General features: G+C 33.9%; 1 protein-coding gene across 1 annotated transcript in view; it reads right to left on the minus strand.

Moving 5' to 3' along the window:
- The window catches only part of Polr1A (RNA polymerase I subunit RpI1), a 150,626-nt gene that overhangs the window by 104,409 nt on the left and 25,851 nt on the right, over window positions 1-20,366 (minus strand). The window contains exons 4-5 of the mRNA XM_085827699.1: window positions 11,739-11,946; window positions 6,977-7,154 (exon numbers count right to left, since the gene is read on the minus strand). Of these exons, the coding sequence (XP_085683825.1) occupies window positions 6,977-7,154; window positions 11,739-11,946 (386 nt within the window). The remainder of the gene's footprint in view (window positions 1-6,976; window positions 7,155-11,738; window positions 11,947-20,366) is intronic.

Below are 20,366 nucleotides of genomic sequence, written 5' to 3' on the forward strand. Positions count from 1 at the left end.
TGGAGGTAGGGAAAGAGTGGTTGTGAGAGCCTCAGATCAATTTCCAGGGGTGCTCTAGATTAAAATTGAAATGAAGCTAAATTGAGCAACTAGTTCTTGTGCAACGACTAAAATAATCCTATCTAATGAATACTAATATTTTTTTTAATAAACCAATATTTGTATAAGCAATGATTTAATAGCTAACATGTATGGAAGAAAATACTACCTACCTACTTCTTATGGTACATTTAAAACATGAAAAAATTGACTTTATTATAATTAATACATGAAGTATAATTAAAGAAGCTAATTACTCCTGGCATAAATGATCACTCATTGACATGAATTTTATAAATGATTAGGCCTATGACTGTGAGATAACTTGCGAGTGCATTTTCTAGATGATGTGTTGTAATTCAAACTTTAATTTAAGAATGAAGAGCAGGTTTAACCCTTAGCGCTCTGCACGTTTTTGTACCACTGCCTACCAGCAACTCTGCAACATTTTCGCAGCGGAATACAGCATCCAGAATATCTGCATAAATCTTTTTCTTGTAAATATTTTACCAAAGACAGGGATGTGACTATTCTCCTTAACTGACCAATAATCCTGCATATTTGCCAGGCGTATCGTACCCATATTGATAATAACTCCAATAAAAGCCCAAAACTCATCCTCTTCCACCGCATGCCATGTTTTCCAAATAGAATTCCTAGATATTTCTTTATTCTTTAGAACATTTTCTGCGTAATTGTTCGTTTCTTTTATAATTTCATTTACCAGTTCATTTGTGAAAAATAATTTGAAATATTGTGTCGGCCGTACAATATTTGTAGGAATTTGTGGTCCAATGACCTTTGGCGATACACTAAAATGTATTCTATCCAGAATATCAAATTCTTCCATGACATTGTTCCATTCATCTAAGTCTTCTGGCGACTCTTCGCTTTCACTTTCAATAACTACCATTTGTCGTCTCTTTGGTAGTATAATTTCGGAACCACTACTTGAAGTGTCAGAATTATAATCAACATTGTCTTCCACAATATCTTCTAACAATGAAAAATCAAACACATCTTCACTATCATTCAACTCTATATTCTCATCACAACAATTATTTTTCTCTATGTTGCTAACCATAAAATGGGTCAAATAATGTTTCAATCGTAACAGTAGCAAGACTGAGCATGTTTTAACTACAGATAACAATTGCCAATGCCGATGATTCTGTAACATCTCTTAAGCCTAATCATGCTAAAAACATTAGGAGTTATGGAACAAATGATGGACGGCTCCGCAACGGAGCGTACGGAATTATGGAACAAATGACGGACGGCTCCGTAGCGGAGCCAACAGAGCGCTAAGGATTAAAGAACTTTCATTTTAAATATTTTAAAAGCTTTTACTAACAGAATTTAAGCATGAGGATATTTTTTAAGTGCACTATTTCTTGTTATTTACTTGGATGAGATTAAAAATAGAAAAATAAACAGATTTTTAATTTGCAGTTTTTTCTGATAATTAATCTAAAAATTTGATAATAGTACATAGTTCAGTCAAAAAAACAAAATTTTATCTCAGGTTTCATATGCAAGTGCTTTTTAAAATTTTTCTTTTAAATTATACTCTGAAAACTCGTGTAGTTCTAAATATCAGTGACTTCGATAAACAATATTCACTAAACAATACAGGATTGTATTCCAGTATTAAACATTATAGGAAACACAATCTATTTTAAGCAAGATGGGATGAGCATTACATTGGCCTTGGTATTCTCTGTTTTAAAGGACAGGGATTTCAACTTTAGTGCCTACGCATTTTTCTCCCGTTTTCCAAGCTGAAAGGTTGGGGTGAAATGTCAAGTTTGATGTCTCTGGAATCTTAACCACTTATCACTTTTAAAGGTCTTTGTGTTAAGGATACAGTTTTCCCTAGCATTCCCTTTTCATTCTTGCAATTTCAGAGTTTGAAGATAACCTCATTCATAAAACTGTAAAAAGAGCTTCACATTTCTTTGAAACATTCCATATCCTTGGAACATTTCTTGGAGTTCTTTTGCTTAATTTTACAGCAATATGTCAAAACAAGGAAAAAATGCTGATTAAAGAAGAAATACGAAAGTTTCTACATGAGTTTGTGATATCTTAAATTACATAACATCATAAAATCATAATAGATGTTGAAGATAGCAATTAACTATCTTATAACTTCTTGCCATTCCTTATCTTATAACTCTACACATAGAAAAATTTTCCCCTTCTGATCTGAAATTCTTTTGCTATAAGAAATTTTCAAAATGAAAATGTATGAAAAACTTATAGTACAAGTCACATTTGAACCAAGCATTGCACATTTCAAATTCTTATCAGTTTTTGCTCTTAAGCATTATGCTCTTACGCATTTTGGCAAAGCCTACAGATCACATCTCCCTTTGGCACTTATTATGATATTGCCAAGGGCAAAAGATTAGGTCCCCTCCAACTAAGTGCCATCCAAAAGGGTGATGGCATCCTAACTTCCACCATAGAAGATACATTAAAAGAAATTCTAAGTTTCCACTTTCCCGACGATCCAAGCGTCAATGACACAGATGAGCACAGACTAATAAGACAGAAAGCAACAAGTCCCATAGACACTCCACATTATGTAGACTTTACGAACATAGAGATAAGAAAAGCAATAGAAAGCACAAAGAGAGGCAAAGTGCCAGGGTTGGACAGGCTTAACATAGACTTCGTAGATGAATTGCAACTAGCCAATGAGGATTTCTTAACCCACGTATCCAATGCCTGCCTTCATACAGGATATTTTCCACATGCATGGAAAAATGCAGAGTTAGTTCTCTTCAAAAAGGAAGGAAATAACCTCAAAGACCCCAGCGCCTATAGGCCGATCTGCCTCCTCTCGGCCTGGGGCAAAGTTCTCGATAAGCTTCTGACACAGCGTCAAGTACATCATTTAGACTCAAATAACCTACTGCACAAAGCACAATATGGATTTAGAAAAGGTCAAAACATGATAGATGCCCTTGAGAACCTACAAAGGATCATCAACGAGAACAAAACGAATGGGCTACACACATGCGTTATAGCTCTCGACGTCACCTCGGCCTTTAACAGGCTCTGGTGGCCAGGTCTAAAGGAACAATTAATAAGACTCAGATGCCCCAAGAACATCTACAGGCTAATAAGCAGCTATCTTCACGATAGAGTTATAACTTACCAAAGAGACGGTGTTAACATCACACACACTTACCAAAGAGGAGCGCCAGAGGGGTCTAACATCGGCCCGACCCTGTGGAATATCAGAGCTAATACAGTTTTAGAATTAGATTTGGAAGACACAGCAAGTCTTCAAGCTTATGCTGACGACTTCATCTTAGTAATTAACGGGGGTAACAAACTTATTATATAACGGAAAGCAGAGAAAGCTCTCTCCATCATTTCTGTGTGGAGCTCAAAGTATAAACTAGATTTTAGTATAAATGAAACTAAGATGATAATCTTTCCAAAGGGCAACATGATAATTAACAGTTCCCCCAGGATAAAATGGCACGGCCAAACATTAAAGAACCAGGGCACTCTCAGATACCTCGGCTTCCTATTGGGTAGCAAACTAACGTGGGTTCCCCACCTATCAGATATAAGGAACAAGACTTGCAAGATAATAAATACTTTAAACCAAATAATAGAGTCCAAATGGAACTTAAAAGGTAGACTAATGAAAGACCTGTACCTAAGGGGAGTCGAAAGAATGATTCTGTACGGCTGCCCCGTATGGATGCAAGGCACAGAAAGACAAAGACAAAAACTACAACAAATCCAGAGGATCGCCCTGTTAAAGATTACAAAAGCTTTTACTACCACCTCCACTGCCGCCCTCCAGATCCTAGCCGGCACACTCCCATTAGATCTCAAAGCAGAACTCGAGCGAGTCACATACAGACTTCTGCACTTCAAAGAATCAGCGACATTAGAGGGTTCCATTCTCCTCGAAGAAGCACTTTTAGAACCCTGCTTCAGTACAACATCTTTACATCCAGTCTCTCTCAGAGACTTCCGATGGGACAAACATCCCCCATCCGATCAGGGTTTAGAGATCTTTACCGACAGGTCTAAAGACGACACAAGAGTAGGCGCTGCTTTCGCAGTCTTCCACAATAGTCAAGAAATTTTTCAAGATCACTTCAGAGTCAGCAATCATGCCTCAGTTCTTCAAGTGGAATCCCTAGCACTTAGGAAAGCAGCCCTCTGGGCAAGCAGTTCTAGATATCTATCTACACAGACAGTATGAGCATCCTACAGAGTATGAATAAGACAGGAAAGATTCCAGTGCATATTCAATCCCTAAAAGAGCTTGTCTCTACTCTGAGTAATACAAAGCAAGTCACCCTTCACTGGGTAAGAGGTCATCAAGGGACAAGAGGGAACGAACGGGCAGACACTCTCGCAAAGGCAGCCACATCTCGCCAAGACTTAGATATCTCCCTTCCAATCTCCACGAGAGCAGCCAAGCATCACATCCAAGAGGCTTTCATGTCACAATGGCAAGAAAGAGGGGAACAAGGGGACACCGGAAGATACACCTTCACAATCTTCCCGATCGTCAGGCTGTCAAGAGTTTACTCGAACCACTACACGGTTCAGGCCCTTTCCAATCATGGAAGGTTCCCCCAATATTTAGAGAGGTTTCTACATTTATACGTCAAGTGCAGTTGTGGATCACCCGCCAGCACAGCAGATGCCGTCCATTACATCACTTCATGCCCACTCATCAAGTCGCTTAGATCTCCAGCCAACACCGCCCTACTCCATAGTAAAGGTCTCAGAGGTTACCTAATGGATTTCTATGGTCTCCAGGAAGTAAGGCAGATTGTCAGCTTCGTCAATGACAACAAGACCATCATACAAGTCATACCAGGTTAAAACCTGACAATATGTAAAAGGCAGCATGCCTTATATAAATATGTAAATAACTCACTTTTTCATATATATATTCACATTACTATTCAAACTTGTTTTCACTAATATAACTATTCAATATAAGTTGGAAAAACCAACAACAAATTGTATTTATAAATGTAATTTGCTTTGTGATTAATTAATAACAAATGACCTGTAGTGCCCAATGAGAGGCGAGGCAGGCTAAGAATAATAATAATAATAATAATTATTATTATTATTATTAATGCTTAATATAATAATTATTATTATTAAGCATTATGTTTTCACACAAATTTTTAACATTTATTTAGATTTAAAATTCTAACTTTTCTGCAATTTAAATTTAACCATTTCCATACAGTTCAAGTTTTTAATCATTTGTGTATTATTCATTTTTTAAAACCATTCCTTCCATGGAAAATAAAGAATCTATAATTTCATCAAGATATATAGCAAAACAAATTAAAAATTACAAGGAAATATGACAGTAAGTAATGTATCTGTTTACTGCAACATTTGATGATGTTTCTTTGTTTAAAAGAAGCCATGAATGTCAGTAAGTTTAAGAAACTATACTAAGTCATGAACGTTAATAAATTTAAGAAACCAAGCTCATGAAATCTCTGAAAAAACTTTCAGATGCATGAAAAGATGGAGACTTGATAAATAAATAAAAAAACCACTAAAAATATCTATAAAATAACAAATATGGAAGAATTTTACGACATAACTTTAAAATACAATAGAATTAATTTTTGTTACCACTTTATGAAGACATTTAATTTGGTAATATAAATTAAAATCATTATTTAAAATCTCAGACATATTTTTAAAGAAAAGTATTGTGCTATAAATATGGAGAAACAGAATATGTGTTCTCCTCTGTATATCACTGTAAGTTGTCTAATTTGGAATCAACTGCACCTTTAAATTTTCCCACCATAAGAAAAAACCATCAGGCAGTTTAGATAATAATCCCTACATTTTCCTTTGTAAAGTAAATGCACCTCTTTAAGGATGAATCAAACTATCTAAAAGAGCATGAGTTGCAAATAGCAAAGGACTTCAAGAAAGAAGGAAAGCATAAGGTATGAAAAACCCTGTCTTTTCAAAGATCTTACAGATGTCAAATCCCCAACCTCAAAAGGATAAATATAACTACATATTGCATAGGGTATACAGCATAAAGCAGAAATAAAAATTCATAAAAAAATTCTTCTGCAGTCAGCTTAATATTTTCATGTAATTTCTGAGATCCTTAGCCTATCAAACTATGAGAGAGTTGTTGCTGCATTAAACTACTCATGTTGCTGCTAGGCCACATATAGGTGTGTTTTTGAGTTGTTGCATAATCTATGAAACAAGTACCACTAAGCTGAGGTATGAAAGGATCAAACAAGTGAAATCACTTGCCGGCCAGAACTGTAGAAAAGCAACTGAAGAAATTTCACAAGACCCTTTAGTTTGCTTCAGCCTTATGAGATTTGGTACTGTTGTGATGTAACTACACATTACAATTCAGTAGGCCTAGAATTCTTGGTACACTGCAACTTGAAGCTGCCATATAACATCTTGGGGTGATGTAGTTAATATGTTTACATCTTGCCAAAAGAAATAGATTAGGAACATATAAAACAAACCACAACCTACTGCTCCTCTGACATACGTTTTTCCTGCATTTTCCCACTGTCTTATAAGCCATCAATGACCAGAAGCATTTTCCACGGACTCATTATAATTTCACAAATTTCTAACAACTCTACTTACTTATAATAATTGTAATGTACTGTTCCATCATGACATTGTTGCAACTTAACGACATCTTTTGAAACTACTCATGATCATTTCTTGTAATCTCGCAGCAATCTATGACTTACTTACTGACTTCTGTTCATATATTTGACTGTCATTCGTTAGTTCCAATATTATTTTATAATAGCAGAAAAAATATTTTACACTTTCATTTTGTTTTTATCATAGTTACTTACATAATCCATAGCATTTACCAATAAAGCTTGCATAAGAAATTGGAATAAAACATTTAACAAACCTTCCTTCTGTGCAAACAATTCTTGTCTTATATAAAGTCATTTTTTTCCGAGGTGTTTTGCAATGTGGGCATTTAGAAATAGACTTCATCATGTAATTTCTTATAAAATCTTTAACAATGTTTCTTCGAAATTCCACCACACTTTTGACATGCTGATTTGTGCTCCCAAGTTTTGCTTCTGAAACAAAGCATAATAAACACATTTCAAGACTAAATAAGAACATGCATTTCAAATTTTAAAATGTACTCCCCAATGGCATTATCATCAATATTAAAGCCAAAATTACATCTACACTGATTTAAAAAATGTAAAGAAAAAACTGTCAAAAATTACAAATACTTCAGGAATTAAGAGCAACAGGAAATTAAAAATAAATAAACCCACAGAATACAGTAATTATATTTATAACAATATAATATGTAACTAACATATCGCTAATTAATAAAATAACATACAAGATGAAATTCAGTGTTTCTTTTGACGACTGTATTTAAAACGTTTATAGTTTTTTGTTGTATCATAAAGCGCAATCAAAGAGATTTAAAGAGATTTTACTCCTAATTATTTTAAGTTTTACACACCCCTTTCTTCCTGTTTGCAGTGAGTGGAGAAAAAGTTGTTTATTAATAATGTCAACATCTTGTCAACGCAAACCCATAGTTTTTTTTTTTTTTAAGAGACAGATTAATATACTATATGGTCTACTGGCAGGACTCCTATTACTTGAATTTAACTTTAATTAAGTTAGGTTACTTCAATATCGAAAAACTCATCAATCCTACTATGCAACAGCAGCCATGTAAATAGATGTTACACCTACTTCTTCCATCGACCAATTAGCTTCCTTCCTTTTGCTTGTCACTGTCCCACTGCTCATTCCTTCAGAGTACAAATGAAGATATCAAACAATATGCATGCTACCTTTCCTGCCCTGGCTGCTATGGCAAACAGATGAAGATGTGATATAATGAAATGTACTTCGCCTACACCAACTTAACTGCTTTCGATTTAAATTTCCTTTTTCGAAAACAGCTAATGGTTTTTAAGGACATTATTCCTGCTTCCAGCAGTATGGCTTGTAGTTGCCAATTACTTCATGATAGTACTCATCGTACACAACTTCTGAAATTCTTGGATTGTTTCAATGATTATTCTTCACACAGGCTTCAGTATTTCTTCACCTTCATATGATAGTCATAACAGAGCTTTGGTCAATATTTCATGTTGCTACATACAGAACCAGGATTTTGCTCTGGTGCTTGAACTCTGTAATCTGATCACCTAACCCAAGCTCACAACGGCAACTTATAGAGGAGTAAGATTGGCTTCATGAAATATTTCTTAAAGAAAATGGGCTCATTTTTACATTAACCAGAGGGTAAAATTATGAAAAGAACATGTCACAAGCCTGCCAATCTGCCAGGTACCAAAAACTGAGAACCACCACTAGTGATCCTACACCTGCTCAGCTAAAAGTAGATGCATTTTAATTTTAATTTCAGCTGACAACCTTACAGAGAAGTTTTCACGTAATTTTATCTAGAAAGAATGAGTGTCATCCATTAGGTCATGTTTTGCTAATTTATACTTAAGAACTCAAAAACTGTTTAAGTTCTGTCTTCAGTCAAATCCTCTAAACAATTTCTGAAATATACTTGTTATACATAGTGTATATTTAATTTCCTTATTTATAGCTGATTTTTAAATCTATCTGATACTTAAGTAAAATTCAAAGTTTTAGAAGGATTCTAATTTAAGTATTCTAGTAAGAATTTGCAAATTAACATTTATGTGTGCTAGTCTACTTTAGGGCATTCAACAATTACAGAAGCTGCAGACACAGCCAATCTTCTACACAATTAAATTCTTTCCGACTTAAATGTGAGAAAACATATCTACGGACAACATGATCTGATGATTTAAGAATTCAAACAGAAAAATTTTCATAAAGTTGCTGTGTAGCAGATTGTTAATGAGATACTTAAATTTCATACTAAGCCATTTAAATTAAATAAGACAATCTTATATTTTGAAATATACTCAAAATTATGGGAAAATGCCCAAATTTTAAATTAAGAGTTTTGTGTTTTTGTGTGATTTTGCTCAGCAACAGAAACAGCTGTTAAAGATAATCTAATTCTTGTCATACTTGTTCTAACATATCTTGTTGTTATTTTGGCTGTAATACAGGGCAGTTTTTTAAATCATTCAAGTTTATAGGCAAAGATAACACAGAATTTCCTTACACATACAGAGTGTCCTATTCGAAAGCGGCCCCCGGAAAAGTGTGATAAAAATCTTATAGCAGAAGGAAATGAAACCAAATTTTTACATAGCAGGCCTTTACACACAAAGACATGTTATGTAAAAATTACATATCCTGCTCTTCTAAATGAATGTGCATTAGAAGTACATGTTATGTAATACATGTACTTCTAATGCATGCTTGTGTAAATGTAATTTGTTCATGTAAATGAACCTGCATTAAAAGTACATGTTATATAACATACATGTTATGTAATTTATTCTAAATGAATTACATACCATTTACCTCTTCTAAATGAGTGTGCATTAGAAGACCTCCTGTTGGAAGTAACCTCCTCCCACCTGTATACACAGCTAACACGGTGTTGCATTTTTGGGTATGTTCCTCCCTGATTACACATGGTAGAGTGGTGAAGCATGGTTCCAATTGTCAGAATACATGAACTAGCAAATTATATGTTTATGCAGTAGTGACAACAAGTATGTAGCCATCGAGGAACCCTTTCATTCACAGAAGATGGGTGTTTTGTGCATTACCACAGCGGTGCATCATTGGATCAATTGTTTTACATTATTGTAACCAGTGAAGTGTACCAGGCACTTTTTCATGAATTTGTGAACCAGCTGGATGATGGGGAGCTGACACTTGCCTTACCAGCAAGATGGGCAAAATGTCACACATCTGTAGCAAATATGAACATGGTGGAATCACTTTTCCAGACCTGATGTCCACTGAATATTTTCTACAGGGCCGTCTTAAAGGTAATGCAAACAAGCACAAACCACATAAATCAATGATTTGCATTAGAACATCAGTCGTGAAATCCAAGGAGTGACACCCAATACTCTGGCAGCAACATATGCGAACATGCAACGCCATATTTAACTATGTGTACAGGTAGGGGGAGATCACTTCCCCAGGACCTCTTCTAATGCACTTTCATTTTTCAAACATAAAGGTCATGTCATGTAAAAATTTGGTTTTGTTTCCTTTTATTATAAGATTTTTATCACACTTTTCCTGGTGCCTCTTTCGTGTGAGACACAGTGTATTATAAAGAAAAGTTAAATTATATGCAACACAAAATCACAGCAAGCCATTTTTGGAATATTAAGTCATATAAGTCTACGACTGAGTGTTGAATCAATATATTGAAGGATATTTATTTTAAAGAAATGGGTATTCTTCTGGACCGGATTCAGAAATGTATGAATGTATGTATGGATAGATGGATGTGTTCATGTATTTGAGTATATATGTGATACACACATACACATGTACATACATACAAAAATACATTTTTGAACAGAATACCAAGAAATGATAAATTCTCTGGAATTGCCAGTATCACATATGACTTCTTTAAGCAATGTAAATGAAATTAATTATAATACTTCTAGCAATAAACACCATTATGTAAATGAACTGATGGTGAACTGCAATAAATAAGTGAAATTTTAAAAAACTGCAACAGATAAAATAGTCTTGATTTCATGATTTTTAGAATCCAAAGATCTTTCTCATTTGATTTATATAACAAATATATGCAGAATCATGCTAATCTAAAATATGATATGTTTTTCCGAACAACCTAGTCTATATAGAATTTGCTTTAGATGAAATATCTCTGTAAATCAAATTGAAATAACTTGCTTATCATTTTTAATTTAATTATTAGTGACAGACTTACCACTGATATAATGCATAATATTGTTTCATTAATCATAGCAATTAGTACATTTTTCAAGCATGTGCATAATTTACTTTGATTTGACTTGCAGTCAAAGAGTTATAATGCATACATGTTAGCTTGATTATAATATGCCACCACTGTATAATGTTTTTCCCGTATAATTTGATAACATATGTTATTATGTTCATGATTTCAGATAATTTATAAAATAATACAAACATACTCTTAAGTTTTACATATCATGAAACAATCTTACCAAATACTGCAATAGATTAAATACTAAATTTATAAAGCTTTCCAGTTACACATACCACATAATTTCTGCACTATAAAAAGGTCAAATTTTTGCATTTTTTATATATATAAACTATATGCATTTTATATATATATATAAACTGTAATATACAGAAAAAATTATGTAAAAGGAAGTAAATATATTAGTCCATACTACAGGAGAATTTTGTATTGCTCGAAACATATAAATGAAAGTCAACAGTAAAATAACCACCATATATATAACAAATGAGGAAATATGGTGAAGTGGGGGGGAAAGGGAAACGGCAGTATAAAACAGATGAAAATATCTACTGATGATACAAATTACTTATCATTAATTTTCCTTAAATACTAAATGTTTTCTCTTAAGAATAAACCTTTAAATGCATTAAAATACTTCTATTAAAAAACTTTCCAAGATATTATTAGGAATTTAATCGTCTAAAATCTTACACAAATCGAAGTTCAACAAAATTACACATATATTCTCATCAAAGAATTATTTATTACATAAATTAAAATGTACCTTTGAGAGCCCTTTCAAACATTTCCTTTAACTTTTTAAAAACAATAGTTGCATCTATAACTTCACTTCCACCAGATGCCACTTCAGCCAGATCTTGCACAAGACTAAGTAAACCATGATCCAATGCCCTTAACTGATACAGAGTTAACTGAACGGCAAGAGGTGGCGCAAAAAGCTTGTGACAGTGATAACATGAACCTTTCAAAATCTATTCAAGAAAAGGAGAAAGAAAGGTCATTGTTAAATTAAAAATGAAGCACTTTAAAAAACTGTCATACTATGCAATAAAAGAAAGTATTAAAATACAATTATCTGCAGCTTACCTTTATAAATAACAACCATTTTTCTTTTAAGAAAGCTTAAAATCTTTATAATTTATTATATATGGCAATAACAGAAATAGTAATTTGAAATGTTTCCTTAAAGTGATTTTAAATCCTTTTTACACTAAAATTGCTGTTTAAGACATCTCATTAACCAGATATTCAAGAAATTTAATCATATTTCATCATATCACAAAATCCATGAATATGATCTATGAATATTTTATTCTAGATGCCATCACAGTTATAGTTTAGAAATATGAGGCTAAGAAATGTTCCATTCAAACAATGTATATTATGATTCAGTTTTATTATAAAAAGCAAGCAAGCACTATCATGCCTAAAAGGAGAAATGCATTCATAGAGGACTTCTAAAAGAAATTAATTCTTACTCACATTATACACAGGGAAATCATGAAAATTCCAATGAAGCAGACTGTGTGCGAGGATGTGAGCACAGATCGTACTACCAGTATTTATCAGCTGCTTAGCCACACATAATGGATGCAATGCATACAGTTTATTTTATTATATCTTTCTTATTCAATGCATGAGGATGGCTGCAATCAATATAGTATTTTGTGGAGTTTCACTTAAATTTTTTATTTTTATTTAAAATACATATAATTTCTCATTCACCCTTAAAGCAACCGAACTGTATTATATCGAAAAAAAAATTAATCATATCTTTAAGTATCTACATTTACATCTTGAAATTTGTCCAGACAATTCAGATAGCACACATACTAAAACAAAAGGAGTCACGGTACAAAATGGAAGGGCTGTTTGGGAATTATAAAAGAAAATAACATTTACTCACAACCTTTTTGGGAACTTGTGGGTTTCAGGGCCAAAATCTAGACCCCTTGCAAGGTTAAATCATTTTCAAGTAATTCCCTGATATAGCTGTCTCAAAAAAAAAAAAAAAAAAAGGGGGGGGGGATTTCTGCATTTTAGCCTTGGTGTGAAATACACATATTGATACACACAAGCAATTTATTCAACACCTATCAGTTCCTAAGGCAAGCTAATAAAATAAGAAGACCTGATAGAAATCACAAAGACAAATGAGTTCTACCTCATACAGAATAAAACAAAAATAGAAGAATTATGCAGAGGGAGCTCCCGATTATCCGCGGACGGGTTATCCGTGCCTGCTGCACAAAGTGGTTTTTTTTTTTTTTTTTTTTTCCCCCTGAGCAAAACGTTAAATTTGCTAACATCATGCTTATTCATAGCAAAAATATCCCAGGCCTTCTCGGAACCTTCCCCTCTGATGAGTAAGTGATTTCTTACTCACCCTTGCAGTGACCGCTCCACCCCCTCTCTCGTCTTAATCTTACTCACACGTCCACTTCCTCCCACTCGCCATTGTTCGTTTAAGCCTGAGAGTGTTTGTCAACCGGTCGGAGTTAATTATTGTGTTTAGTGCTTGTGCTTTTAGGTTTTGTTTTTTCGTTACCGATTTAAAATGTCAGGAAAATGAAAGAAGGTTGTGTTGACGATTGCGCAAAAACTAGAATTAATTTCCAAAGTAGAAAATGGCGCTACGAGGCAGCAGATGGAATCGGATTACGGAATCATGGAAACAAGAATGTGCAAGATTCTAAAGCAAAAAGACAAACTGGTGAACTCTGCTTCAATGTCGGACAGTGCTTCCGCAATGAAAACGCGAAAAACTATGAAGGGACCTTTGACGAGTTAGACACGGCATTGACAAAGTGGTTAACTTAAGTTCGAAAAGAATGTACTACTGTAAATGGTCCTATCACATTGCGGCGAAGGCAAAAACCTTTTTTGAGTTGTTAGGCCTGAAAGGAAATTTTGATGCATCTTCTGGCTGGTTGACTCATTTTAAGCAGCGACATGGAATTCAAGAAATGGGACTTCATGGGGAGAAACTTAGTGGTGACCAACAAGCAGCCGACGATTTCCACCATTGATTTGAAGAATTTGTTTTAAAAGAAGAGCTATCTTTTGAACAAATTTACAATGCCGACAAATTGGGACTTTTGTGGAAATGTCTTCCCACTCGCATTTTAGCATCTGAAAATGAAAGTAAAGCGGCGGGTCATAAAAGCAGCAAGGAAAGGGTAACTATCATGCCTTGCAGTAACGCTACCAGTGGACATAAACTTAGACTTGTTGTCATTGGAAAGTAAAAAAAACCGAGATCTTTCAAAGGCACAAGGATAGAAAATTTGCCCGTTGATTACTTTAACCAAAAAAAAAAAAAAAAAAGGATGGATGAACCGAAACATTTTTCAAGAATGGTTCGAAAAAATCTTTGTTCTTCAAGTGCGTAAACATCTTAAATCGAAAAACCTGCCTGAAAAAGCTATGCTATTGATCGACAATGCTCCTTCTCACCCAGCAACAAGCGTGCTTAATTCTTCTGATGGACAAATTTTTGCAAAGTTTCTCCCCCCAAACGTTACTGTACTAATCCAACCCATGGACCAAGGAGTCATTGCAACAATGAAGAGAACATACCGAACCAAGCTGTTAATGACCAAAATTGAAGAATGTTATGATCTGAAAGATTTTTGGAAACACTACATAATCTTGGACAGCATCTATGACATTGCATCTGCATGGGACTCAGTGAAAGCATCAACCCTCAGAAAATCATGGAGAAAACTCAGGCCTAATGTTGAAGCCAGCAACAACCTAACCCCTTTGTGTTGTGAGGAAGACAATGAAGATGTAGACACGCCTACGCCAACGCTTGCTGATATGGTGAAAACAGTTCCGGGTGGTGAGAACATCGATGCTGAAAACATTAACGAGTGGTTGGAGTGTGACGTCAACGAACCTGGCTTCGAACAATTGACAGATGACGAAATTGTGAAGAAAGCAAGGGGAGAGACCGAGAATGAAGGGGAGCAAAGTGAAGGTGAAGAAAAGCCCACTGTGCAGATGCGGAAGACTCACGAAGCGGCTTTGCAACAAGTCGGCGGACTGCTGAGCTATTTGGGAGAACAAGACGACGAGGAGTTGGCTGAGAAACTTATGTTACGAAAAATGCAATCTCGGATCAAGAGAAAATGCTTCCAAAACAAGAAGCAAACACAAATGACTGATTTCTTCAAAAAGGCGTAGTTATGCTTTTGTAATTACAGAATACATTACAGTATTAAAACAGTACATATGTATTAATTTTTCTGTGTATCCTTGACACCTCTAAGTACAAAGCACTTTTCTGTTTTCATTAACAAAATGCATTTTAGGTTAGTTTTAAATGATATACTAAAATATTAAGCATTAGTTAAACACTTCCTGCTGTTTATTTCCCGTTTTATTGTACATAAAACAATTTTTCAAAGTTGGAATGACTGTTTTCTCTTTTGCTATACCCATTTTTAGCTTTTTTTGGATTATCCGCATTTTTTGTTATCTGCGGCGGCCGCACCACCCAATTCTGTGGATAATCAGGAGTGTACTGTATTATTACAAAAGTGGATTGAGATAGCCCTTACAAAAACCTTTTTGTAGAGGCTGACAAAGCTCAACAGAAACTTCTATAGAACTTCATAGATAATCCTAAATAGAAATGCTTCTCTATAAAATTCTATACAAATAATAAAATCATAAAGCTTTCACAAAACAATTTGCAAAATCATGTAGAAATTTTGTAAAATAGCATTCTATAGAAATCTTGGATTAATGTCATGAACCTAGTCAAATGCAGATGAGCTCTGAGTTCGAACTAAGAACCTCAATAACAATCTAGTAAATTCAATTTTGATAAAAGAAAGTTTTCTGGTCATCATGACCATTTCTACCAGCATTGATATCCAGCCACTAATCCCATTACTGATTTTCCTAAAAGAAGCATGAAAATTTATCGACTCAAAAAGCAGCATAAAGCCTGCAATTTAAAATCATGAGGAAAAAATGACTTGAACCTCAGAATGATGGCAAGATATCTCTGCATTAGAAGAGTATATATATTTTCTGCTCCCTTACTCAACTTTATAAGTGCCTAGGTACATCATTATTCTCCATCCCTGTAACTAAAGCTGAATACTATGCTTGACTTAAACAACTCAATGCTAATTCCATGATCACCATACCAACAGAAACTAACAACAAATCAAAATACTTCCTAAATCAATTAATTCCCCCAAATTTAACCCCATTTCAACTCAGAAATTTGTGACTGCAACCACAACTTAAGTATTATCAAGCCCCACAGGTGCTTAATTAAAAATAAACCTTTAAAATAAAAAAACATTTTCAAGAATGAATCTAGCAATAATATGACTCCCACAGCAAATTCTTGCCAACCATTAAACGCACACAAGATTTAGATATGAATACTCTCCACAGTAGCCAGCTGAAAATTCTACTCTTAAATTGCCCCAGCTCCCTTCTTCCATTCATATCAAACTAAAAATAGAATGGTATTTCTTGTTACCTCAACTTAAAAGATTAGCCTCTACAATCCGTTTGCTCCAAGAACACGATTTTCTGAAATTAACTACTGCCAATATGTCTTATTATTGTGCTCTTGCACACTTTCTTATAAAACACAAAAATAAATATAAATCCTTCACCTTGAAAAGTGACAGACCTGTGAAACTGATCGTTAGAAGGCTTCTGTCAAAAACCTCCATCAGTTTCACTTTTCAATCCATAAAATTACACAGTTGAAAACAAACAAAAATAATATGTCAATGCTTCTATTTTATGATTTAATTCACAGGTGGTATAAGCAGAAGTGGGTGGAATACCAGAATTTCACCATTCACTGAACAGGTACAATCCCATCGCACTAAGTCTGCAGCTCCACCCTAATTCTGAGAGAGAACATACTGATTGGAAAGTCCAAAGTTCTTCCACCTTCTATTCCCTAACACAAATATCTCAAGAAAACATTTCGCTCACTACATGTTTTGAGTGCAGACACACAAACAATATATACTTAAAAACATCCATGCCTTCTCTGGGATTTGAACCCAAACCCAAGGCATAACAGTCAGTGTCATTAATTACTACACTGGCTGGCCAATAGCCTGGAAGACGAGGATCTACATAACAGCACCAAACTCAACCTAAAATGAAAATAGAAACCTTTGGAAGCAGGAAAGCTCTTCACAATGTCAGATCTCCTTCAATGCTAAAAGTATGCTATCTCCCACAGATCCACACTGATTCTGTGTTTCTTGTTTATTCTTTTGGTGATCCAGGGGCAGATATGGAAAATTTATGTCTGCTTGATGCTGCTGTGTTACTGAAAGAGTGAACTATGAGTAGCACGAAAAAAATTAATACCACATGTGAATAGGCTTGGCTTAAAATACCCATGTTGGAGAAATGGCTTGAAAGAATGAAAATAGATATTGAAAAGTGAACAAAAAAACAAAAAAAAATGAGTTTGAATTGAAACTGTCTGCATTTGTTGCCTGCCACATATCCATACAGTCTATTAAACATTTGAACGAAATTTTAACAAAGATATACTGACAAATTTTTCATCTGAGACTTTATGTTTACACAGAGCAAAATGCACACCATTGATAAAGAAAAAAAATTTACCTGAATTGCTCAAAGAACAAGTAACTGAAATTAATAAATACTCATCTTCTCTTATATTGGATGAGTGTATAGATGTTTCATGTTGCAAGCATTTGTGATTATCTGTTTGTTATTTTAATGAAAAGGAAAATAAAGTAGGACACAGTTTTTAGGGCTTACTGAAGTTCTAGAGATTACTGCTAATGCATTGTATTTAGTTGTACAAGACTTTTTCAGAAGATTGGGGTTACTGCTCTTGGGAAAAACTCTCTCTCTTGGGACTCATTGAACCTCTAATGTATGCGAAATAAAACATTCACTTTTTATATTAGACAAGGAAGATATATTAATTAAATGCATCTGCTACTCCCTGCAATTGGCTAGTTCACATGCATTCAAAGAATTGCTTTCTGATTTAGATTACAAGATTAGAGAAACTTTTAATACTTGCAACTGGTTTTACTGGTCTGCTTTAAGAGAGGAATATTACATGGATTTATATAAGAAAATAAATGAAGAACAGAATTCACTTCAACTGATTTCCTTCTTTGTAACCACATGGCTAGCAAAGAGCATGTGCATCAAAAGAGTTCTTGATCAGATGGAGATCTTTAAAATTTCATTTTTAAGTTGTTTCATTAACATGTGATAAACACCTAACTAGAGAACGTCATAAAATGCATACAGATCCAACAAATGAGTTGCATTTTATATTCGTAATGCCCATTTCATCAAACTTTGAAGAAGTCGATTTATTTTTTTAAAGTGACCATGCTGATCATTGTAAATTCATCAGAGAACATGAAGATTTTACACTTTCTATGCTCATAAGGACAATTTACCCTGAATATTTAAATCCTACAGTTGACATGACTTATATGTCTATTTATTTATCAACAGAAAATGTTGATTTTGATTATTCCTATTTATCTTGTACGGCAAATGAAACTAATGAAATTTTAATAGAATCTCAAATTATTATTCATAAAAGATGTCATAAATTCTTAAAATGTGCATGCAGAGAACCTCTTAAACACATTCCCACAAATTACACAACATTAAAAACAGTTGAGAATTTTGCACCCAGTATGTGTCTTAGAGAAAATTTACTATGTTTCTCTATAATCTATTTTATTTCAAATACTATTTTAGTTTTAAAATAAAATATTTTTATAGCTGATAGAAACTATCTTAAGCACAACAGAATGTGAAGTATTATTGAATTTTCTAACCAGCTATTTTACCTTAAAAGTTCCTTTCCTATCACACCTCATTTCATTTCTCTGCTAGAATGCAAATTTCCAGCACACATGATATTCAGTTCAGTAAGAAGAAGAAAATATTTAAAGGTAAGTTTGGAAGGTGAAATCAGAATGTGTTCTGCCTGCTTGAAGGCCACACTGCTAACTCTGACATTGAGTCTCCTCTAAATTTGGAATCTCCTAGCAGAATCAAAGGTCATCCAAATTGGGGGGGGGGACACTGAAACCCCAAAATTTGATCCAAATAACATCTGGAAGGTGGCAATATCAATCAAAAACTTTTAACATCTAGCACTTGCGCCTACTGCTCCATTAAGGAGGGATAGTATACTCTGTAGAAGATACAGCTAACCTCATAGCTTGGGAACTCTGAAGCACCTTCAATTCAAATGCAAGCTTTAATAGAAAACAAAAAAGGGATACAGAACTTCCATGTAAATCTAAGCCAAAATTGCAGTTATAACTATATCTCACTCTATTATCCACATAAAATCACATGCATCCTCAAAAAGGTCAACCCCCAAAAAAGCACAAGACTATGATCTCATCAGCAATCGTGCACTTAAGAAGCTTCTCTGCAAGTATATAATATTAATTATAAGTATCATCACTGCTTGTATGTGACTCTATTATTTACCATCACAATGGAAACATGCCATTGTTACTACTTTCCTGAAGAATCTGAAAGAGCCTTCCAGTTACAGACCTACTTCTTAATACAGGTAAAATATTCGAAAATATCTTGCATACTCGCTTGATCAGACACTTAATGGAAACAAAGTCACTTAGTACTCCCAATGCGGTTTCAGAAGAGGGCACAGCACTGTGTACCAAACACAGTACTTGCCACTATTTAAAATCTCTTCCGTTCTAAAAGTATTTGAGTGTATTAAGAAGACGAGTTTAAAACATGGCAATTTGTATATAACCAACTGTGAAATCAGTTTTAAACTTTTCAAGTAAAATAGAAACTAACAACTAATTCAATAATTAATCTAATAATAATAATCAAAAATTTATAATGTACAAAGTCCAAAAGCGGATCACTAGATCAGGACTTGCAACCTGTAACCCATTTCATAATTTCAAGTTACTCGCTTGAGTTCCGAAAATAAAGTATAATATATAAAAATAAATTATAAGACATAAATATGAAAAAAACTTGATAAATACATAAAATAATAAATTGAAAATAAATAATAACATTTTTGTTTGATTACAAAGTTCAATAACGAACATCAATTTAAAAAAAAAAAAAAAAAAACTGCAACATAATTTCAAGCAGAAATGGATAAGTTTGGCAATGCTGATACAAATTCCTTGACAGTTATTTTCATTATCTCAGTTCACTCTCCATTGTAGCATTTGTTTAGTAATGCACAAATAAATTCAATAGAAGAAAAAAATTGCTTTCGCATTTTGTTGGAGGATTTGTTTGCAGGATTCAAACCTCGGACCAAACTACCAATATTCAGTGATTTTACCACACAGCCACTGGTGGGCCTTCTTTTTTAATTTTTAAT

Source organism: Stegodyphus dumicola, chromosome 12 (genome assembly GCF_044657685.1).
Source record: "Stegodyphus dumicola isolate Sdum_Otavi_A_Nest chromosome 12, ASM4465768v1".
Taxonomy (NCBI): Eukaryota; Metazoa; Arthropoda; class Arachnida; order Araneae; family Eresidae; genus Stegodyphus; species Stegodyphus dumicola.